The sequence below is a fragment of the Onychomys torridus genome, chromosome 6, assembly GCF_903995425.1.
Source record: "Onychomys torridus chromosome 6, mOncTor1.1, whole genome shotgun sequence".
NCBI classification, from domain to species: Eukaryota; Metazoa; Chordata; class Mammalia; order Rodentia; family Cricetidae; genus Onychomys; species Onychomys torridus.
The window spans coordinates 100,972,411-100,997,742 of NC_050448.1; the positions used below are offsets into that span (position 1 = coordinate 100,972,411).

Below are 25,332 nucleotides of genomic sequence, written 5' to 3' on the forward strand. Positions count from 1 at the left end.
AACCTAACAGTCGTGCTAGAACTCTCATCCAATAACTGATGGAAGTGGATGCAGAGATCCTCAGCCAGGCCCCAGGTGGAGCTACAGGTGTCCAACTGTCGAGAAAGAGGAGGGACTGCAAGAGCGTGAATTGTTGAGCCCAAGATTGGAAAAAGCACAGGGACAAAGAGCTCTCAGTCTTTAGTCAGCTCCCATTCTATTATGGATTCCTACATGCTGGTAACTCATGTAACTCATGTATGTTTTTCAGTATATATGTTTGGTTTCCTCTCCTTACCTCTTAAATTCAATATGTTTGAGACATCTATACTAATATACCTTCTTTCCTCTGATTATATTTATCTTGTTTGTTGTTTTTTTTATAACAATGAATCCCATGACTTTAAATAAAAGCTTTATCTTGGGGATAGAAAAATGACTCCATAGTTAAGAGCCCTGGCTGCTCTTCTAAGGACCCAGGTTCAACTTTTAGCACCAACATGGGTGCTAAACCATTTTCAGGCCTCTTGAGGTACTAGCCAGGATTGTGGCATACAGACATAAATAAAGGTAATATACATATGCACATATAATAATAATAATAATAATAATAATAATAATATAACAACAACAATAATTTACTTTTAAAAATCTTGAAACCTTACCAAACTTCAGCTGAGCTCACTCTTATGGATAATAAGGTATTTATTGGTATTCTTAACTGTCATATGCTACCAGATGCCTGTTCTCAAATACAATGTTCCTATTTATCTTTCTACCACCAAACTACCCAGCTTTAAACCTCCTCCTCTGACTTGATAGCACATAGTCCTTCCAGATATCCTTTCTATCCTGTACTGTATTCAAGCTTTTACAAAACATTCAAAGCAAGGCTGGAGAGATGACTCAAAGGTTAAAGCACGTGTCATCCAAACAGATAACTTGGCTTTCGATCCCAAGAGCCCACGTAAACGCAACATAGGCATGGTGGCTTGCCCATGATTCCAGCCCCAGAAGACAAATGTGAAGAAGTCAACACAGTCACAGTCATGAGGTCTGGGTTGTCTGAGAGACTCAGAAGAAAGTGAAAGGGCAATCAAAGAAGACTCCTGGCATTTTTGCTATACACAAATACACACACACACACACACACACACACACACATGCACACACGCACACACACACAGAAAAAAGAAAAAACACAGTGAAATTATTTCTCATGAGCTGCATCGTGCTCATATGGCCCAGAGCCGTTTCAGAGCCTATGTGCTTCTTTGCGCTCTCCTTACCTCCGTTTAGTCATTTCTTATCAGAGTAGCCACAAAACGTTTATAATGGCAGGCTGAGCAATGCTGTTTCTCTGCTCAGAACTTTGCACTTGCTCAAGGTAAATAAAAGCACACTAATAACATTTATGGCCCTAAAAGATCTTTAGCTCTCCCTTCAGTGATACTGTAGAAAAGCAGCTCGGGGTGATATTTCCAGATCTTTCGGTACATAGCTTGAGAATATCTTTGCGAAAGCTCTACCACTTTGGCATCACCTCTCTTCTTTCTCAACAACTTCAACTCTTCAGCCACATTTCCTTTGCTGTGAAGCACATGTTTGATAATCTAACACAGTGACCCAGGGCCTTCATTCCTTTCCATGTCTCTGCTTTATTTCCCACTCTAGTCTTCACCTTCTTACAAATGATTTGTATATTTATTTTTTGTAATGTCAGTCTCATTGTGCAAACATAATAACTCACTGGTAGAAGGGATTTTTGTCTCTTTTCTTCACCATTATATCCCTAATGCCTATAATGGCTCTTTGTACAACCTACACATACAGGGAGTATACACTAATTAATGTTATATTGAACAAAGTTATATAAAATACTTTAAATTAGTAAATAAAGTAAGAGTACTGAGCATAAAATTTTAGGCACTCAAATGCTGAACTTGCTGGAGTGGAGCCACCTACAGTCAGAGGGAAGGCTGGTTTATTTTCTCTGTTAGATTCTTTTAAGCAGCCAAGTAGACCATCAGTGGGAGCAAGAATATTAGAGGAAGAGTCTCAATTGCCCAAAATAGCTCTACTTAAGATCAGAAAGTTCAACTCTGTAGAAGCAGTGCTATTGCTGTGCTGTTTCTTCTTCCCCAAGAAAAATCCATTGGTAACACGGAGCCCTCCAGAGATTTGTCACCATTTACCAGGCTTCAATCCAAAGAGTGTCAAGACTGACCCAGCCAATTTCCAGGGTCACACAGTCTTTGCTTTTATCACTTATGAAAACAGAAGACAATTTCAGCCCTGAAAAACATAGTGGAAAATCAATGATTCTAGGCTCATTTTCAAAGATGACAATATGGTCTCAAGCCGTTATTAAAAGAAGAAATAGATAATGGTATCTATTTTCCTTAGCATGAATGTCACTCCCCCAAGTTGTTTATGTAAGAGAACAAATCAATGCGTTGTCAACAAGGTACATTGAATAAATCTCCTTACCAAGAGTGTATTCATTTATGCAATTACCACTCCATTAATTTCATTTTGACATTTGTTTTTAAGAAAATATGATTTATTTATTTTTATTTTATAATTTAATTTAATTTTACATATCAGCCACAGATTCCCCTGTCCTCCCTCCTCCCATCCCCCACACTCTCCCCAAATCAGCCCCCATTCCCATCTCCTGCAGGGCAAGGACTCCCCTGGGGATTCAGCTCACAATTGTGTCTTTTAAAATATTTACTATCTCACTGCAATGCATAGAATACTGTTCCAAAGATTTTGGGTATGAAATAACCCTAATCATATCCCATGCTGCTTCATGAATATGGACAGGGTGCTGGAATTATGGGTATAAGCCCATGTGTACAGCCCTTTCCTCATTATTTAGAAACTTGAATTCATTGTTATTTTTTTCCCAGCTTCTGTGAGATCCAGGAATGACTGTAACACCATGAGATGAGACTTCTCGCTCTCATTTTTCTCTTGTTTTCTCCCTATGGTCCATTATGGCATGTCAAGCTTTCAGAAAAAAAAGTGTTTACTAATGGATTCTTGCAAAGTGAAGCACAGAGGGTCTCAGATGTTCACCTGTGCCTGTCTGACTTCTTCGTGTTATCTAGAGATTTCTTTGCCCTTTTATTAGGATAGCTTCAAATTATCCCAGAACCAAGGTGCCATATCATCAGAACCAATACATTTCAGTTAGGAGCCTTTTTATATATCTTCCTTCATCATGTTACTTACATCATAGAGCTTCACCACACCACCAGCCTCTGCTTCCAGAATCTGAGAGAGCTTTTACAATAGCTACTTATGCCATACTAGGTTCTATGCAACTGAAACAGCAATCATAACTGCCCAGGATTTAATGAAAGGGCAATTTGCAGTAGTTCATGCAGGACCTAAGTCTATATCAAAGTAATGATGCCCTAATATTGGGTGCTGTGAAGGCAAAGATTAGTTTAATTCCAAGTCCTGAGGAGGCATCAGGAAGAAAAGGTCATGTACAATTTGACAGAGAGAGTTTTGGGGTGAGAGTGGACGTGTCGTTGTGTGGGAAGGGAATGCTTCTCTGGTTATTTTTCTTCTTTATTTTGAGATTACATTATAATCAAACAGTTTTCCCTTCCTGTTCTTCCCTATAAACTCTCCCATGTACATCTCCCTACTATCCTTCAAATTCATGGGCTCTTTTTTTTACTAATCCTTGCTGTATGTCCATATGTCCGTGTGTGTGTGTGTGTGTGTGTGTGTGTGTTTGACCTGCTCAGTCCATATAGTGTTACTTGTATGTATGTTTTAAAGACTGTTTGGCACTGTACAATCAATTGGTATGCTCTTCCCTCAGGAAGAACACCTCCCTGCTCCCACCTCTTCTCCTTTGTTCATAATTTTTCATCTGGGGTTGTGGTCTCCTGGCCATTCCCTATCAATTTTGGCATGTCCTTTGTTGTTGTCTTTATTGAGTGCACAAGCTATCTGATAGTTGAAATAGAAAACCAGGACTTTTTAAGGAGCAGAGAGGGATGTAAATATAGAAGAAAGAGGGAGGTGTGTAAAATAACACTGATTATGTTTGCAAAAGCCACAAGGAATCATACTATAGCTCTTTACCTAAAAAAATATAATACACATGATTTCTGTGTAAAAGTACACAAAGATAGCTGTAATGGACGCCTCTCACCCTGTCTGACAGTGTTCCCTCCCAATGTAACAAACCCATTACCAAACATGAGATTCTCTCTCACAGTTGCTTCAACTGTGGTTGAAGTAGCCATACAGCACAAAAATGACTTTGCAGGAAGAAAAGAAGATTCCCTAACTCCATTCCCAATTATCTCTGGTCTGTTATCAGAATTTTCCATTTGCTAAGCTCAAGTGAATACAAGACAGCCAGAGACCCAATGAGATATCCCACACCTTCTGTGGGAGAAAAAAGTTGACAGTAGTAAAATGCAAACCACTATCATTTCTGATTTTATACTCCTCTTCACTCTGACACTAACAAGAATTGACGTGGGTTGTTGTTGTTGTTGTTGTAATTTCCTGTCTGCTTTTGTGTTTAGCCACTGCCATTGCCTGAAGATTATGGCCTTTATATTTGTATTTGTGAAAGTTGATAGATTTCCTGAAATGATCTGTGTATCTTTTATGAACCAATAAACACTTAAGTTTTAAACATTAAAATGGTAGCTAATGACTTCATAATGGTTTATGCATTATAAATATTCACTTACTTATATCTGTCATTATTTAATCCTTTAATATTATCAACTTAATTTTATAGATAAGGAGTCTGAGGCACATTAAAGTCATGTAAGCCTCTCAGATTCACACAACAACAAAGCCACAACTGAACTTTAGCCACCTGCCTTGGAGCCCAAGATTCCTTACAGTATTATGGGCTGCAGTAGTGTTATTAGAATGTAAATCTACTTACACAAAGATTTTGGAGTTTATTAGATGACATATTGAAAATAAAATACACAAGAGACTGCATGGAAGGAAGCCTGTAAGATCCCAAATTAATCTAACCAAACAATCTAGAGTGAAGGGACAATGACAATGAAAACACACAAAAGTGGACCTAGTCTCCACTATTTGAAAGGCACCATGAGGTAAATTTATGCTGCTAGATATGTTTCTTACATCATTGCAACTAATCTTAGTTGGAAATAAATTTTAACCTTAATAGATGTTCATGTAAAAGATATCATTTTTTTCCCAGAAACAAAATGTCTACATGTTCAAATAATAATGGTTTTTTAATTCAAATGTTCATAGACCAAATTCAACAAGGTTAGGATACATTTGTCTATTTTCTCTCTGTAGTTGTCTCCAGATTTCAAACTGCATTAGAAAATGTTACTTCTATCCAGAGAATCCCTAAAACTGAACAAAACGCTTGACACAAATCAGGAACTCAAAAGTAATTATTTTGAGTGTAGAGAAATTTAGGGTTTTTGTTGTTGTTGTTGTTGTTGTTGTCAGATTATTGGAAATAGGGCCTGATGTAACTCATTCTGGCCTATAACTTGTTATATAGCAGAGTATAAACTTGAATGGATTAGCCTCCTGTGTCTGCTTCCAAAGCACTGGTGTTACAGCTATATGCCACCAAGCCTAGCAAATCTAATTGTTTGGATGTGTCTCTAGTGTTTATCATTGAAATCATCAGAAGTCTCCTATTCATTTACTTTTTCCTACCTGCTGGCTACCCAATGCATAAGATTCAGCCATCATATAATTGCATATCATGTATATATACAATCTCTCCTCCCACACGTATTTATATACACATAGAGTGTTCATATATACATATGTGTGTGAATATATATATATATATATATATATATATATATATGTGTGTGTGTGTGTGTGTGTGTGTGTGTGTGTGTGTGTGTATGGTTTACTCAGGTAGAAAAATAGATGTTTAATAGATGTTTACCACTATCAATTATATAAGTAAAATATAAATTAATAAAAGTAAGTACTGTACGGTTCTTTATTTTTCTCCTCTTTTCCTAGAATTCAAACCATTAGATGCCTTACCTCAATCTGTTAAACGTGTTCTGTGCATTAGAAAATGCAAACCCAGCTCTTCCCATCAGGTTTCCAAATTAAAAACATCACACTATTTTTAACAAGGACAGCTTCTACTCAGTGCCTTGAGGGCTTTCAAACACTCTTTAAGGGCAGAAGGGCAGATTGTCAGCTGAACTTCTCAGGACTCAAGGAGCCATAGAGAACTGGCCCCCAGGGTCTCCTGTATCTGAAAGAGACCACTAGAGCTAAGTCTCAAACAGTGGGCTTCCTGTTACCCTGTAAATATACACCAAAACTGCTATCAGGTTGTCTTGTTTTCAAGGTCTTACTTTCCAACAAGAATTTAACCTTTGCTTCCTGCTGCCCTCCAGAAGCTGTCCTGAGTACTCCTAATTGGCTGAAACTCATTTACATTAAACAGTGCTAGCAGCAAAGGAGATTTTAAAATGGAAAATTTTACTTCATATCATTTTACCAAGAAAAAATATAATATAGAGTTGTTTTGCTTCCATACTATATATTTGAGTCAGTTGTGTTAGGTCACAGTAGAAGCTGACACTGGAAAAACAGAAATATATACTGAATGGAGGGAGCCCAGATGTGATTCCAGCTCTCACACTTGCTGACTTGAAAAGGCCTGATGCTATCTCTTAGACTCACTTTGCACATTTTGGATAGGCTCCAGTCCTTGTAACAGGATTATCATTAGGACCACATTAGGAATAAATTGAAAAGCATCTTATAGATACCAGATATCCATCTGTTGCCAGGAATACATGACCACTGGGGATTGCTTTGAAAGTGTCTTCATTTCAGGTACTGTTGACAGCTCTAGTGCTAAATGCATTTTATTGTATATTTTTTAATGATCTTATTGCATATAGCAACAATTAACCCCATTGTCTCACCACCACCACCCCTGCAAGAAGTGAGAATTTAACTGGAAAAATGTGATCATGGCAAAGTCCTGTGAATGCTGGCAAGGCATGCCATTCCAAAACGCCATTGAAATAATGTCAGTTTTTAAAGTCTGTCCTCATGATTGCTTATTAGTATATTACAAGTTGCCTGTATTCTTACATTTTTTCATCCTGCATGATTTGTTAATAAATAGCAAAAGCTATGCTTAAATTTTGTTTTCCCAACTATCATTTATGTCTATCTTATGAGGTTTGAGTGTTTTCTATATTTACATGAAAAAGCCTTCCCAAGTCTGTAATTTTTATGATCTTGTGTAAATATGACATTTAGCTTATGTTTTAGCTGACCAACTCTCTGTGCATTGGATTTTAAGCTGTGGACAGTTAAGAATGAAGCTTTCTAGTTCACTAAACCCCTTGATAACAGGAAAAGGGCTACTAGGGAATTACTTTTCACTTTCTGTTATCATTTTGATTGAAAAAGTATAAACTCACAATTACCTAGTGTGATTCACTATTTTGATTGAGCTCTAGTTGCCCCTGCAATAGGATGGCTTTACAGATAGCATTACATTGAGCCCCCAGAAATCAATAAGTATAATTAAATCTTTTTTTACTAACCCTTCCTTCCTACTCACCCAGTCAATTGCTTTTCCTCCCAATTTTTCATGAAAAGTTCCACAATTCCTTTTACTATATATCAAATGTGAAATGCTTTTTTTTTGTAGGATGAATATACTTGTTTGTTATTTCAGTTCTCTTTGTAGACTTTGTTTTTTATCTCTTTGTTTCTATGACACTGCCATACTTATCTAACATCTAAGGCCTCACATTTGGAATAAAGCATCACACCACAGTAGAGAATGAGACCAACAATTGTATTACTAATGAATATTAGCCTTCACACAGTGTTGTTTTGTCACTTACTAAATTATAGGGGACTTGGAAATCCTGTGTATAGAGCAGTTGCAAGAATAACAACATAGTAGGAGAAAATTTTCCCTTTGCTGTGAGTCAGAAATACCTTCCCAGGCAGAAGATCCATACCAATTCTAACTTACCTGTCAAAGCAGTTTAAACACCCTCATGCTTAGATTTCTCTCTTGAGGAAGTCTATCTCTCTTTCACTGGCAGTGGGATACTGGGCTGGACCCCTTGTTTTCTGGGTGATCACTCATCTTCGTTACAGCGTAACCACTTAGCAGGCAGCAGGCCAGATGAAAAAGAACTAAGGCTGGTAGCTGTTCAGTAAAAGACCCTGCAAAGGGTCCAGGTTGATTAGCCATGGCCTCATTGGTCAGTTCCCAGGTGCTTCTATTACTGGAGATTTCCAGCTTAGTCCTATACAGAAAAGACAAGGTTTAGGGTCAGGATTTAGCTCAGTAATAGAATGTTCACTAGCATTAATGAGGAATGGGATTCACTTTCTAGTACCACTGAAGGTTAAGAAGGAGAGGAGAGGAGGGGAGGGAGTGGGAGATGAGGGGAACTGAGTTAATGGAACAGAGGGGAGGGGAAGGGAGAGGAGGAGAAAGGAGAAGAGGGAAGGAGAAGTAAAAAGAGGTCAGGGGAGGGGAGGGGAGAGAAGGGGAGGGGAGGGAACAGAGGAGAGGAAAGGGGAGGAGAGGAGAAAGGATCTTGTAAGAAATGTGTTTCTTTACCAGTACTAAAAAAAGTTTTCCCTCATGTCTAGGAAAAGGCTCTAGCTCATTTTACAGCATTGATTTCATAATTCAGTATTTCTATAAGAGTCATTTATTATAATAGATGTTAGAAAACAGTCTTGATGAAAAAGAACTGAATTTGGCTGCACAATGAGGGTTGTTCCATGAAAGGAAAATGAAAGTGACATGAACTATTAAGTGCCCATCTTTGGGACTAGTGCAGTATGTGGGTGCTGTGCTGAAGTCTGTGATCCACTTACTGCTTGCTTCTCATCCAAGACTGAATTCTTTCCTTGTGCTGTGTGCTTGTAACAGGCAATATAAACAGCAACTGTCAACAATTTTGAGCTCAGTTTATTGATTCAATCAACTTTCATATCTGACACTGTAAACTCATTTATAAGCTCAATTGATGAGATTCAGCCCTATAAGAAAATTTTATGAGGCAGATAAGCAACTAAAGGGAAAGTTATAAAAGAAGAAATTAGAAAAATATATCTATTTCACACACCTAGAAATATAATACAATGACTGAGAATGTTTTCATATTCTTGCTTTAGATGTATACCTGTAGTCATATAGAGTTGACTATTTACCCAAAAACCTCACAGTAAAGTGTGTGCCTTGTATAGTAAATTAAATTTCTAAAGTTTAGGACAAAGGGTGAGATCTTAATTTTAACCTTCCCTTTACCCTCTGCATACAAAACTGTTCTGGGCCTAACTTTTCCTTACTCTGTTTTGTCACCTGTTTTCATCTGGCTTTTAGCACAGAAATAACTCCTTAACATATAAGTTTGACCTTGGCATTCCACTAGTTCTTTCTTGACCTGAATAACACATTGTAGCCCTCGAAACAGCAAATCCCATTAAATCCAAGCCAAAACAAATAAACAAATGAACAAAAATGTCTCATTATCTTAGAGATAGATAGATAGATAGATAGATAGATGATAGATAGATAGATGATAGATAGATAGATAGATAGATGAGAGAGAGAGAGAGAGAGAGAGAGAGAGAGAGAGAGAGAGAGAGAGAACTCTTCCATCTTCCACTTCTATGTCTATATTTATTTTCTGTGTTGGGTAATTTCTCAAGTTACAGATTTTTATTTTTTTTGCTTCATCTACTTGATAAAGGACAAAATTCAATTCCTATTTGTAGCTAAAATTTCCTCCCAGGTGAGCAATAAACAATGCTCACCCCTTCTTTGAAAGTCCCCATGCTAAACAAAGGCATGATTTTGCCAGAGTTCACTATGGAGAGTCAAGGAGTGTATTGAGATCCCTAACAGGACAGGTGAGTAGTGAGTAGTTCCCTAAAGGAATGTGGGTTTTCCTTTCCCAACAGGCAGCATATGAGGACCCTTATCCAGCAGAGGTGAGAAGCTTCCATAACCACCTACCTCATACACGGTGCTCCAGTCTTCCCTGGCCTATGTTTACCCTATCCCTTCCAGAGGAGATCATAATCATATGCAATTAATTCAGAGCAGCATGCAACAGGTGGTAGGGAGGAACTGGAAACTTAAGTGAAAATTGCATGCCCTTTCCCAAGCTGGTATTGAGGGATGTCAAACATCAGCAGGCCTAACTGGAGCAATCTTTTGCAAGCAGAATACCTGAAAGCCCCAAGCCGGTGGTTGCTTTCAGTTAGAGGACAGTCACTCACAACACTATCATCCCCTCAAACTTAATGCATTTAAATTTCAAGCTTAATTTCATGCACACAGAACAAGCCCAAAGTATGTACTACACTCATTATAATAGCATCAGATCTCTATGAAGCTGATGAACTGAAGAAACTGTAAAAGCTCCATCTTCCTATTTTTTAATTCCCTCTTACTTACTGGGGATCATATATATATATATATATATATGCCAAATAAATATAAATATTTTAATTGATCCAATTGCCCCCACTCCATGATGGTGTTCTTCTGACTTTTTTTAGGAACACGGAATACCGACCAACCTGGGCTATGCAGTGGCCCCACATCACTCAGGGGTCTACCCGGTCCATATTCAGCTGTATGCAGCTTGGAAGAAGGTCTGGGGTATTCAGGTCACCAGCACTGAAGAGTATCCACATCTGAAACCTGCAAGATACAGAAAGGGCTTCATTCATAATAGCATCATGGTGAGCGCATACTGCTGTGCCTGCAGGTCCTTGGTGCCTGTGTTTAAGGGAAGGTATCAACATTCTGTCTAAGGATATAACACAAAACTTCTTTGACATGACTATCAGAAGTTTCCAACATGCCATGATGGTGACTGGTCACACAATGACATATTGTTTGACAATAGACATGGTTCCTAGGCTGTAGAGTGGTTTTACTGAGTATATAGCAATCTGGAAATAATGGGAATGAGTTTTGCAAAAATTATCCATTGATACTTTCAAACTGAACTTTGGTCTGGGACACACAAGTTGCTCCTGAGGAACTCCACAGTACTGTTTGTTTGTGTGGTTTTTACCAAGAGCTATAGGTCAAGAAAACACCTCTCTAGTAATTTCACTACCAATAGATAAAAGGGAGCAATAACACCTGAAAGCTAAATCCATCTGTCCAGTGTATTTTGATTCTCGGGCATTCAGAGCATCTTAGGGTGCTGTTTACTTTCGTTCTCTTTTTCTTGGAAATTGCAGGGAAAGGTGGCATGTTGCTCCTTTCCTTGTATATAGCTAAAAAATAATAACCCAATTTAAGAATGATGTATCCATTATGATAAATGAGAGTAACACCACATGAATTTGAGCTGGAAATTTAGCATCACTCATGGGGATGGGGGGAGGTGGCACTATGCCCTTGGTTCTAAAATGGCCAGTTTTATCCAGTTCCAGGTGCCTTTGAAGATGTTTCCACCATTAGTTGTCAAGATCAGAGCAAGAGTTTATAATCTTTTTTCTGTTCAATATTTACACTAACCAACACTATTACTCATATTGCTGCTATAACTATCTATATATACATCTAATCTCCATCTAAAGACAAAAGACAGGAATCTATAGCTACCCAGATTTGGAGTTCAGTAACTTTATCATGGGGCTTTAATCATCTCATCATTATAATATGGCACCAGTGGACACATTGTTGCCTGAAATCATTGATACCACAAACAACAATTGAAGTCTCCAGAAATCAGGAAGCATAAAAAGAATCATTTACATAAGTTTAAAAACAGAGAAAGTACTAAAATTCTTTCATTGTGTGATCACCCAACATGTCATGAAAGGGAATCAACCTTTTAGCAAGACTACATGCTTTCATTTACCTTGAATTTAATTATGAAAATTAAATGAAGAATAAATACAATCACAGCTTTCTTGTGGAATTGGGTGCATTTTCTACTAGATTATAAACACTTTATTATTCAAAATAGGATATTAGAATCAATTTGCTTATTTGTCTTGTCTATTGAACATCCAGAGTTACAGCAAGCTCAACAAAAAATACTCCAGAAACAGTCATTAAGTGGTTTGACTACTACTGAGATAAAATTTAAAGCCAGGGTACAATAGAGGTGGTGAGAAAAGGTGACTTTGAATCTCAGAACCTGCATATTCCACAAGACTGAGTATCAGAAGGCAAAGTGAAGCTTGATTTGATGAGAAGTATGACCATGATGTATGTCTGAATTAAATGAACCCAAAGACAACTTTTGATCCCTTAAGCTGAGTCAGGCAGTAGTTTAGATTTATGGAACTCAGTTAACTGGGTGCATATGCTAAACTCCAAATTGTATTTCTTTGATTAGGTGACTACATTGACATTTACAAAATTAAACTGACATGAGCACTTGGTTACTGTGAGACACCAGGAACTTTTTGCTGACTGTGAATTTATGATAATGGTAACAGTTGTTAGGGAAATCTCACCAGTGTGTTGCTTTTACTCTTTGTCTTCAGGTCCTCCCTCGACAGACCTGTGGGCTGTTCACACATACTATTTTCTACAAGGAATACCCAGGAGGACCCCAAGAATTGGATAAAAGTATCAAAGGAGGTGAACTTTTCCTCACAATCCTTCTAAACCCAGTATGTGTTTTATTTGTACATTTTACAGTAACATCAGTGTTGTGAAATAAGTTACATTTTTAAATCTAAATCATGAGGACTTTTTTTTTTCAAGCAGGCTCTTGGCTAGCCTAGAACTGGTTATGTAAACCATGCTGGGCTTGAACCCACAGAGATTCCCCTGTTCTGACTCCAGATTGCTGGGATTAAAAGTGTGTAATACCACACCCAGCTCATGGCTATATTCTTTATGAGCACAATATTTTTCCTAAAACTGAATTAAAATCTACATTTCAAATCCTTTCCTTGATACAATTTGATTTCTTGGGAACTTTTCACCAGTGAATATGATGTTGTGGGTTTAATATGTATTGTTTTTATTGTGTTGGCATAGTTTTCATTTATTCTTAATTTGTAAAGGGTTTTTTATCATGAAAAGATGTTGACTTTTCCTGAAAGGTTTTTGTGCTCAGTTAAACAGTTAGATTATTTTTATTTTTTATCCACTTTTTAACATTATAAATATAAAATATACATTATACATATCAATGATTTCCAGATTCTGCGCCATCCTTGCATCCTTGGGATAAATCCTGTCTGAGCACGGAAAAGAGATTTTTCATGTATTTTTGGGTTTATTTGGCTAGTGTCTCCCACTCCTTGTTAATTCTGAGATTCACCAGAGGGGGGGGGAAACAGTTCCACCATTCTGGCCAAATTAAAGCAAGCTTTTTTAAATTAGTAAATACTGACCAAGATGGAATTTGATCAGGACCATCACCTGGAAACTTTCTAGGTGAGTGGCCCAAATACACATGTTTTCGGGGATTGTATGGACAAAATCCAAAAGACACCATACTATCCAATAAAGCTTTGTTGTTATTTTTCAAGAATACAGCTCCCAGAATCCCAGAATGAAACCTGGTCCTTGGGCAGATGGGGCTTATAGGATAATTTAAAGTATAATACCTGAGGGGTTTTATGCCCATATTCATAAAGGATTTTAAAAAGTATTTTCTTTGTTGTTGTTTTGTTCTCTGTAGTAACTATCAGGATAACGCTGGCTTCATGAGAGGTGTTTTGAAATTTACCTCTTCCTCTTCAACTTTTTGGAGGAATATTAACACACTCGATATTTGTTTGATCATCAGCAAAATCAGGAAGTCCTGAGTTCCTTTGGGTTGAGGATATTTTTTTTTTTTGAGATTATAATTGTATCATTCCTCTTCCCTTTCCTCCCTCCTATATACCCTTCTTTCTCTCTTTCAAACTCATGGCCTCTTTTTTCATTATTTGTTATTGTATTCATATCTGTGTATAAATGCATATTCCTGAACATAACCTACTCTGTTTGTACAGTGTTACATGTATGTGTGTTTTCAGAGCTGACCATTTTGTATCGGGTAACCCGTTAGTATTTTCTTCCCTGAACTATTTCTCCCACTCACAGCACCTGTAGTTCTTTGTGTAGGGTTGAGGCGTCTTGGTCTCTCTCACCCATTTTGACGTGTCTATTGCTATAGTCCTTGTTCAGCTTATGCTTGGGCAGTGACTTCTGAGACACATCTCTTAACAAACTCTTTGATTCTCTGGTTTTTACAATCATTCTGCAATTCTGCAGAAATGATCTCTGAGCCTTAGGTGCAGGAGTGTTTTGTAGATGTATCCATTGGACCTGGACCCCCAACTCTGAATTTTGATTAGCTGTGGTTTCTGTAGTGGTCTCTGTGGCCAAAAGAAGTTTCTTTGATGAAGGGTGAAGACTATAATTGTCTATGGATATAAAGAAAAATGCTGAGATTGTTATTTGGGCTTATGCTAATTTAGTAAAAGAGTGGTTCTAAGTTCTCCTCCAATATCTATGACTTCACTACCACTAAGTGGTTGGCTAGGTTTCCTTTATTTATTTATTTTATATGTATAACTTTTTTTTAAGACTTTTTTTTTTTTTTTTTTTTTTTTGGTTTTTCGAGACAGGGTTTCCCTGTGTAGCTTTGCTCCTTTCCTGAAACTTGCTTTTTAGCCCAGGATGGCCTCAAACTCACAGAGATCCGCTTGGCTCTGCCTCCCAAGTGCTGGGATTAAAGGTGTGCACCACCACCGCCTAGTGTGTATAACTTTTTTGCCTGGTCTATGCATGTGTACCAAGTACATCCCTGGTGCTCCTAGAGATCAGAAGAGGGCATGGGATTCCCTGGAACTGGAGTTATGGATGGTTATAAGCCAACTTGTGGTACTGTGAGCTGAATGTGGGTCCTCTGAAAGAGGAAGCAGTAATTAAACGTCTCTTAATTGCTGGTTTAATTTTCCTTTTTGTGACTCTCATTAGACTTATATTTCTAGAAAGTTCTGTTTTGTACATTGATTTGTTGGTATGTGATGTCTATGGTACCCTAACAATCATTTGTATTTTTGTAATACCAGTTATAATGTTTCTTCTTGCATTTCAATTTTATTATCAAAACTTATCATCTTTTTTCTACTCTGTTAACTTGTGTAATTTGTAAGAATCTCAAGTCTTAGATAATTGATTGGATTTCTATTGTTTTTATACTCTCTATTTTATTTTCATCTGCACTAATCATTACTTTGTCCTTCTTCAGGCTAAGTGAACTTAGTTCTATGTTCTTTCCTAATTATTTGAGTTATGAAGCCAGATATTTATTTGAGAATTTTATTCTTCATTTAACATTTAGTTTTATCAACTTCTCTCTCAGAATTTCTTTACAATCCCTCTCAAGACTAGTTGGTAAATTCTAGGCAGACTAAAGAGATAGTAGAGTTCATCCCCCAAGTAGTGTGACTCTATGATGCCAGTCAAGAGAATATAACTTTGTGTATATATACATCTATATAATATACATATATACACAATGTAATTGTCAGTTGGCATCTCAATGATTTTCACATTCTTAAAATGTAATAAATATATATGTTACAATATAATTCTGTAGCCAAAATTTAACATTTGTAATTTAACCATCAGTACATGTTTGGCTCTAATAATATCTTTACAGGTTAATATATCAGTAGACACACTTAAAATATCTAAAAGTATTCAAATGTGAGAAGCTGAATTGAAAATGTATGATGATGGGCTATAGTTTTACACTTAGATGACACAAAGATTAATTCTTAGTTAACTTTATTTAACATCAAATACAGAAGTTAGCCCATTTTTTTTTACTTGCGTCCTTTTAGTTATCAAAGTTTATAATAAATATATGTACAAAGTCATAGCAGTATGGGACTATATCATGATGGGGTGTTTGGATTATTTCAGCTCTCTGATTTTTCTCCCATAATGATTTCATTTCTGAGGTCTCCAAAAAGCATGTCCTCATTTACATCTCATTGCACATGGAACACAGGAGATAATGGCATTTATGCTATTACCACCTTGCTTAATGTAAGAAAATTTCATGCACAGAGAAAGAGGTGCATACAAACCATTGTTATATGAATATTATAAAATAACTTGTAAGTTAAATAAGAATAGTTCATTTAAATGGGATAAAAATGAGTCAAGTGGATATTAAATCTCTTCTCCTGAAGATACATGTTTACTTAAATCAACACAAAGACAATTGTTGGAGTGACATGCCAGACTCACATAGATTATCACACAAAAAATTGGAGGCTACATATTCTTTAGCAAGAAACTTGATTTTTTTAATTACCATGGATTATGAAAATAATTATTGAAAATTGGGATTACGTGTATGTAGGTGGACTTTTCTTTTCCCCCATCCAGTTCCCAAATAACCACACAGAGACTTATATTAATTATAAATGCTCAGCTAATATCTCAGGCTTGTCACTAGCTGTCTCTTACATTTTAAATTAGCCCATATTTCTTACTTATGCTCTGCCATGTGGCTCGGTACCTTTTCTTTGTACAGCAAGTTCATCTTCTGCTCCCTCTCCATCTCCTCACAACTCTCAAGACGACTCCTCTTCTTCATATGTTCTCTTTTTTTTAAGTAGTCTTACCTTACCTCTACCTGTCCAGCTTCTTTATTAAACCAATCACAATGACATATACGCACAGTGTGAAGGATTATTCCACACACATGAATGTCAGTAAAAATCAAAATCAAAACGTTTGCATTTCACCTGTCTTCATTGAAAATGTACTCTCAATAGACGCCCAGGTCCATTTATCTTCATTTTCATTCTTATGTTCAATTCTTGACCCATGTCATCTCTATCTTCAAAAGAATTCTGTTATCAGCACACTGAATGTGATTTCCTTTTCTGCATTTTCTGCCCATGTTTGATTGCTGCTAGCATTTATTGCTTGAATGCCTAATTACTAGGTTTGTAGTCTAGATTTCAATACTGAATCTACTACAATTCATAAAGAGCATTCTGAGATGTAAATGACTTCTTTTAAAATAGAAGGTATTGTGGTGTCTAATATTCCATCTATAGTGGTGGTGAACAAAGAAAACTATCCACAAGGTGGTAATACTCACTTAACAGTCTCATTAACATACTCATGAATGTTGATTTCAACCTGAAAAGAACTAGGGGAAAGGGAGTTTCAGAGCTTTCCTCCTATCTCATGACAAACTGAACTTGTTTATAGCATTGGAATTGATGGTGGAATCCAAATAGAATATGTGGATAAAGGAGCTAGGTCTGCACATAAGAAGCAAAAAGAGAAGTGAGTAGTAAAGATAGAACAGCATATCTTAGTACTGTACTATGAAGTCTGGACTGGCCAAATAGTGGACCACAATGGTGTCTTAAAGAGCAGTGTTGTTCACGATGTGCAGAGTGTGCAAAGGTAGCAATCCAAGAAGGTGCCATCCAATTTTGTAGATAAGCATGCTACAGACAGCATGACCCAACACAGCAATAGTAGGTGACTTCAATACTTCACTCTGACCAGTAGAGAGGTCATCCAGTCAAAAACTAAATAGAGAAACTCTGAAACTAAATGACATCATAAATCGAATGGAGCTAACAGTCAGCTATAGACCATTTCATCCAAAGAGTGAAGAATGTACATTTCTGGAACTTTCCCTAAAATTGGCCAAACATTAGGACACAAAGCAAGCCTAAACAAATTTATGAAAATTGAAATAATAACCTGCATATTATCTGACCACACACGAATAAAGCTACATATCAACAAGAATAGAAATGATAGACAGTATACAAACTTGTAGAAAACTAAACAATATATTGCTGAATAAAATTTAGTCAAAGAAGAAATCAAGAAGAAAATTAGAAAATTCCTAGTACTGAGTAAAAATAAAAATACAACATATAAAGCCTATGAGCTACAATTCTTTCCTCAGATTTACAGCACTATGTGCCTACATGAAAAACTGGAGAAAGCTCATATTAATAATTTAATGTTACACACAAAGTCCTTCAGAAAATAAAAATAAACAACAAATGAATAGACAGATAGAGACAGTAAAAGCTAGGGCTGTAGGTTTTTGTGTAGAGTTGAGGCCTTGTGGTTCTGCCGCCCCACCTGCCTGGTTCACTTTAGCATATTATTGTTGTTGTCTTTGTTCAGCTCATGTTCAGACAGTCATGTTGGTGAGACCATGAATATAGCTTTTATTACTTCAAGACAGCATCTTACAGCGAACTCCTTGATCCTCTAGCTTTTCAGTCTTTCTGCTCCTTCTTCTGCAACATTCCCTGAGTTTTAGGTACCTAGGTTGTTTTCTAGATGTATTTGTTGAGACTGGACTCCACAACTCTGTCTCTGAATTTTGATTGTAGGTAACTAAGAAATGGTGAGAGTTAGGAAAATTGTTTTCCCCAGGGTAGAGAACATCAATTAGTATCTAATACTGAATAATCTGCCTAAAAACATATATGCAAGTAACATTATATAGACTGAGTAGGTTATATATATATATATATATATATATATATATATATATATATATATGCATGTAACAATAATTAATGAAAAATGGAGGCCATACAATTTAAAGTGAGCAAGGAGAGGTACATGAAAGGGTTTTGAGGAAGGAACAGGAAGAGAGAAATGATATAATTACTATGTAATCTCAAAAAATAAAAAGTAATTAAAAAATAAAAAATACAATAAAAATTAAGGCTAAAATCAATGAACTAGAAACAAAATCTCAAAGAAATCAATGAAATGAAAAGTTGGTTCTTTGAAAAGATTAACAAGACTGACAAATATGTAGCCAAATTAACCAAAAGGCAGAGAGGATCCAAATTAATAATAGCAGACATTAAAAGGGAAACATTACAAATGATACTGAGGACATTCAGAGACGCATGGGGACATATTTTAAAAGTACACAGTAAAAAAATCTAAAAGAAATATAAAAATTTCTAGATACTTATGATCTACTAAATTAAGTCAAAATGAAGTAAATAATTTAATAGTCCCATATAAAAATAATGAAGTAATGAAACAGAAGCTGTCATAAAAAAATCTCTCAAATAAAAAAGCCCAGGTCCAGCTGGTTATGTTGCAGAATCATACCTAACCCTGTGAAACAATTAACACAAATTTTCCACATGTAGTTTTTGTATGCAAGGCACAATGCTGATAGTGCAAGTAGATATACAAGATGATAATGTTGACATCAAGTATTCTTAAAAACCACCAAATAAATCCACCAAGATAAAATCTGATAGGTAATTATATCAACTTCTAATTGTCTCCACAGAAGCTATTGGAACAATCTAGAATCGTGAGATGGTGAGCATTGTACATGAATAGCTGTAGGTCCTTACTGGACAAACTGAGCTCCATGTAACTGAGCTGCCTAAACAGAAGATCTATAAGAATATGGAAACAATCACTCTTCTTATTTCATGAGATAGCAATAAACTATAATTTCTGTGTTCTCAAACAAATAGACTTTTAGAGAAATATTTTTGTTTTTTTTTTTTACAAAAAATAGAGAATATAATGTAAATTTCATTTAAATATTACAGGCCAGTCTTGTAAATGGGGATTTTTATGATTTATCTACTTTTTTTATTTTTGTTTTTATTTTGCTCTGGCTGTCCTAGAACTCACTCTGTAGACAAGGCTGGATTCAAACTCAGAGATCCACCTGCCTCTACCACCAGAGTGCTGGTGGCATGTGCCACCACTGCCTGGTTTCTTTGCATGATATTTAAATTCAGAAAAAAATACAATTTATCATCAACATATATAAGAATAGAGAAATAAAGCAAGCTTGGTGATATTTATAGGTAGATGCGGAAAAGTAGAAAGGTATCTTCCATCACTAGCATCCTGAATGCAATGCTATTTGCAGATATGACAGAACCATTTTGAATTTTGACCAGAATTACATATATATATATATATATATATATACCTATACAAAAGAACCTATAAGGCTAATAGAAGTTACAAAGGTCCTCAAAAAAGTATCCCAGTATCCATCTCACTAGTGTGCTTAAAACAGAATCAGAAAAATAGTTTTTTCATCACTTTGGGAATTCATGTGCCTAAAGGAAGGCAACAAGATTAAATTACTTGAAAATTTCTATATTTTTCTATCATCTAACTTTTATGACTACTGTGAAGTCTAAAAAGCATAGACTCTACTAAGAGAAGCAGCATATTTTTTGTCCTGCATCCAACATAAATATTCATGTCTTTTGTGTTTTCTACACCAAAGTGAAGCGGTATTCTTTCTATGCTCAAAAGTCCACAATAGGATTGTTCTCTCTGTGTTTACAACTATTGTCTTTTATTTTAATTATTGACTAGCTGGCATTTAGAAATGTATCTTGTTGATGTGATAATTTTAAGCTTATTTTTAATTCAGTGTACGTATGTAGGTCTCTGTGTGGGTTTGTTCGTGTGCAAGTGGTACCGACAGAGATCAGAAGAGGCCCCATACTCCCTGGATCTGGAGATAAAGGCAGTTGTGTACCACAGGATATGGAGACCTGAATCACAGTCAGGTCCTTCGCAAGAGCAGTGTATGGTCTTAACCATCGCACATCACTCCTTATTGTTTCTGTATTTTTAAACATTTAAAAATATGACATTAATTCTAATCTACCATAAAACAGAAAGTGTTAATTTGAATAATTTTTACATGCTCAAATCTAATTATCATTATACATTAGCTCTTTTGTTTTAGCAAACCACAAGGAATTGGTGTTCTGATTTCCTTGGATAGCTATTTTCTTTGGTCAAAAGATTATCAAGATTGAACACTGTATTATCTGAGAGCCATTTGAATGACAGCTCAAAAGAATAGCTGGACTTCTGTCCACTTAGCATTCAGATAGTTCCCTGTTATTTTTCTCAGATTCCTATCATGACCTCATCACATATTGATATTTTCCTGCACTGTTCCACACTTGTCAAATACTAACATGTATTTCCCTGGTGCTGAATCCTTCTTGTATTTTCAATATAATCTTTGTTCAGACAGGAAGAAATATAATTTAATCATGTCTGAGGTGAAACAGCTTATACCAGGTAGCTCACCATCATTCAAGCAGAGACACTACCCTATAAAATATTCAGTAACTGACAATAGCTTTTAAAAAAAGAAAAGAAAAAAGGTCTGGGATCTTATCAGATAGTGTCATCAGTAACTAAAAGGCTTGGACTAAATATGCCCTACTGGATCTAATTTTTCCCTTTCTCATTTTAATTTTGTACCACATAAAGTATAATGTGAAAATATGATTTTCTAGGGCTTTTTGTTTGTTTGTGTTTGATAGATATGCTTGAAAATCCAGAATTCTTAAAGTGCAAATTCTGAGATAGGATATTTACTGTGTCTTCCAAAGTTCAGAACAGTGCCTATATTCACTAACTGTTGTCTAGTCTACTGGTTTCTTGCTAAGTTCAGATAAACCAGTGGAAGAGTGTGCTGTACTTGAAAATGACAGTTGGTAGAATGCAACGCAACTGTAGTAATGCTTCCAAGGAGTCTCACACGGAAGTTCAAGAGGAACACTGAGGGGGAATTATTAGGGGCACAGAGTTATTAGAACATCTATTAACTCCATGGACAGACAGATAGACAATAGCATGATGGAGAATCTGAGGAGAGTTCAGGGCTTGGCCATCAGAGAAAATATCATGACAGGATCTCTGGAGAGAAGAACAAGAGTCCAGGTGACAGAAATAGGGAATGTCTTCTGATACCTTTGTGTGAGTGAGTGTGGTTTCACAGCATAAGCCTCCAGCCAGACTCTGACCCCTAGGGAAGGGATGGGGAGGATCTGAGGCCATTAATATCCCCCTCTGGTGTAAACTGATTTGTCTAAGTGAGAGATGTTGGTATCCAGGAATCTGTGAGCCAGGAACTCAAATATATCTCAAAGAGATGCCTCTTAGTGACAGGGAAAAGGCCTGAAAGATATTCAGATATGAGCAGCAGGATTACATTTTTATATTCCAGGCTTTTGTTTACATATGTATAAATAAATAGAAACGTAATTTTACAGGAATGAGAAGTAGAGCAGAAGACCCATGGGATAATGGATGGCAACTTAGCTAATACCTTTTGAGCTCAAATTTGACATCCTAAGACTAGGATGGGGCTTCCTTACCTGGACCAAGTATCAGGTGTAGGTCATTGGGGCTGAGGCAGCATTTGAACATTGGGACACATTATACTGAGCCCAAGTAGCATGTTGGACAGTGTTCTGAAGAGCCTGAATCAGTATGGAGATTAAAGAGGGAGCTTTCTATATGTGTAAGAGTCAAAAAAAAAGTTATTAAAAGCATAATCACAAGCCCAAGTCAGGAAGTCTATGTGGAGCTTTGAAATTCTTTTGAGTTGGAGATGAGTAGGTAGAAAGCATTAGAAGAGTTAAGGATAGAATTGTCAGAAGGAGTGCTCATGAGGTTATTATTTTTAACTTTTTACTTTAGAGGAGGTTCTGGAGAAAGGAAAGAATAAAGATACATCCTAGTGGAGTTGCTAGATACTTACTCAAAATGAATCCTAGTAAGTAGTTTTTCACCGAGTAAGGTAATAAATAGATTAGCTCAACACAATATTGGCTTTGGACTTGTAACATTTTAGCTCCCCTGCACATGGACATGTTTATCATCAAGGTTGTAACAATGTTGCAACCTGTTGGCGTTCCAGTCCAGATGTTGCTTCTTTTTGAAGCCTCTGTTTATATAGTTCATGGCAGCTCATGTCCTGGCATAGATACGAGTTTATCCTAGAGTCTGAGAAAGCTGAGATTTCAGGAAGGCAGATCTTCAGGAAAGAAAAATGACTAGCAAAGCCACTAAGGAAGAAATTTCTGGATTATATTGTCTATCATCCATATTATAATCCAGATGTAGGTAATTTTTGTTCTCTTTACCTAGTATAACATCGATGAAACTGAAATATTAGAGCTAACATTAAAACAATTTAAAATCAGTATTGTGAAATGAGCTGGATACCAATAGCTGAAGTATTTTAATTTATTTTAGGACAGTATGTTTAGAGGCATGTTCAACTTCCCCATGCACTGTTGCTGAATCTTCATACACTTTGGCTGGCTGAGGAGCTTTCCTTCCAGTATATCATCCTTCTCGGAGCTTGGGGAATTTCTAGTAGGCACAGTAAGCTATGGATTGGCACTGGCTCTTCAGAACCATTAAAGGCAGCAGTGATAGACAGGGAAACATCAGCAAGAAATAACCTGAGCCAAAGTTTTGGGATTTTCATTTTTTTAGTGGTGAATAATGGAGAACCAGATAAGCAAGTTCATTTACAGACATCCATTTCTTGGCCTGTGCCACAGAATACGATGAAACGACATTTCAAGTGTGCTATCAATGCACTTGGGGATAGTTTTGATGATTTTAACCTTCATTCTACAACATGACCATTTTCAGAAAGGTATGATATTCATTCTTAAGCCAGACCACCCTGAGCACATCTGATTCTGTCCAAAAAGAGTGTCAAAGCTATGTATTTGGTGCAGAACAAAACAATTGCACCATTCCATGAACTCTTCCTCATGTAATAACACTAATGCTTCTTACTAGGAGCTGTGAGCTTTACAGATGTTCTCACCATACTTATTTTTGAAGAAATGAACTGCTAACTTGTCTACTGCAGTGAATCTGCCTCCATCTAGACAGGGACCATGGTGAAGCAATTAGAGTTCTTGGGGGCTCTGGGCCTTTGCCTTCCAGCCCAAGAGAACAGCCACCAGCTGTGAGAAGAATGGACTCCCACAGAGTGTATAGATTGTGGAAAATTCTATTTCCACTCACAGAGAGACCTACAATCACCTACATCCCCTCCCCCCAGCTCCTGTCTGATTTTTCCCTCTTCAAGTTTGCAGGACTAACCTTTACAAAAGCACATGAATCACCATTTCCACAGTGATTCACACTCACAGCAGGGATTTTGTAAAATCTGAAGACAGCTAAGATCCCTGGCATTGCAATGAATGATATTATTCTCTCTGTTCACTCTGAAAACCGAGATCAGAGATAGTATAATGAGGTAGAAAATGTGGGCAAACTTTGCTCTTTTTCTGAATTTTTTATAAGTGTGTGTTATAATTTTCTAAAATAGAATTTACTTATAAATTAGTAACATAGAATTTAAAGTAGGCTATCCCAAAAGAACAAAATATTTTTGGCTCCTTGTCTTGAACCCCGTCTTCTCAATTCAGAAGAAAGCCACTATTCTTGTATAGACATGCATGCATCTTTCCAATTGCTGCTGTTTCATAGTCCTGAGAAAATACAATTTGCATTCCTCTGTATTTCTAGATTATGAACAAGTCCATGAGATCATATTTGTGTTTTTTCTTTCAATATTGTTTTCACAGAAAAATAAATGAAAACAACAATATTTTATTGGTAAAGTCTATTTCATCTATTGTAACTGGGTAATTTAGCTTTCCCAAAGCACATAATGAAAGCAGTAGAAAAGCCTTTTAGCATAAATAAATTTTCAACAGCAAAATGTGCATTCTTCTACTTATGTGGCCATTAGTTAAAAGACAAAAACAACACTCAAACAAACAAACAAACAAAAACCTTCTTTTTCCTCTCTTTTTATTTTGGAACTTTTAACATGTAGATAAAATGTACATAGTATTCCTGACATTTATTGATGATATGGAAACATTAGTGCTTATATGAATTGTAGGTTAGTGGAATGAAAAAGATGCTAAACATTCATTAAATCAAAATTAGATATGTGAACTTTATTTTCACCTTTCCACAGAGTTCAGCATTCCGTATTTCTTATTTTATTCTGTATCATCTTTTCTGTAAAATATATATTTCATGCATATTTTAGTATCTTGTTTCATTTCACTAGGACTTATTTGTAAGTGACTTGGGAGGCAGCTTAGATGTTATGCACACTTACATAACTTATATACCATGATGCACTGAGTGCAGAGGCCAGTACCCAACTACCAAGATATATGTAGACTTGTGCATAGCAGAAAATACAACCCTGTGTGATATGAAGATAGGAGGATCACTGGGGTTTACTGGCTGCCAGACTATCAGATAAACCCAAGTTCAGGTTCAAGGAGAGACTCTGCCTCAAAGCAGTGGACAGAGAAGGGTGAAGGAAGACACTGATACCCTCCTCCGGCATTTTAACACACAGAGACACAAGCACCTGCATGTGTGTAAACCACACCCACACATACACACACTCACACACAGAGAAAAAAACTAGAAAATCAGTTTCTAAAAGCATTGAAAGAGTATATTTTAAAATAAAATACAGTCAA

General features: G+C 36.4%; 1 protein-coding gene across 1 annotated transcript in view; it reads left to right on the forward strand.

Moving 5' to 3' along the window:
* Nucleotides 1-25,332, forward strand: part of Ndst4 (N-deacetylase and N-sulfotransferase 4) — a 322,264-nt gene that overhangs the window by 191,505 nt on the left and 105,427 nt on the right. Inside the window, exons 5-6 of the mRNA XM_036190450.1 lie at nucleotides 10,558-10,743; nucleotides 12,514-12,642. Coding sequence (XP_036046343.1) covers nucleotides 10,558-10,743; nucleotides 12,514-12,642 — 315 coding nt within the window. The remainder of the gene's footprint in view (nucleotides 1-10,557; nucleotides 10,744-12,513; nucleotides 12,643-25,332) is intronic.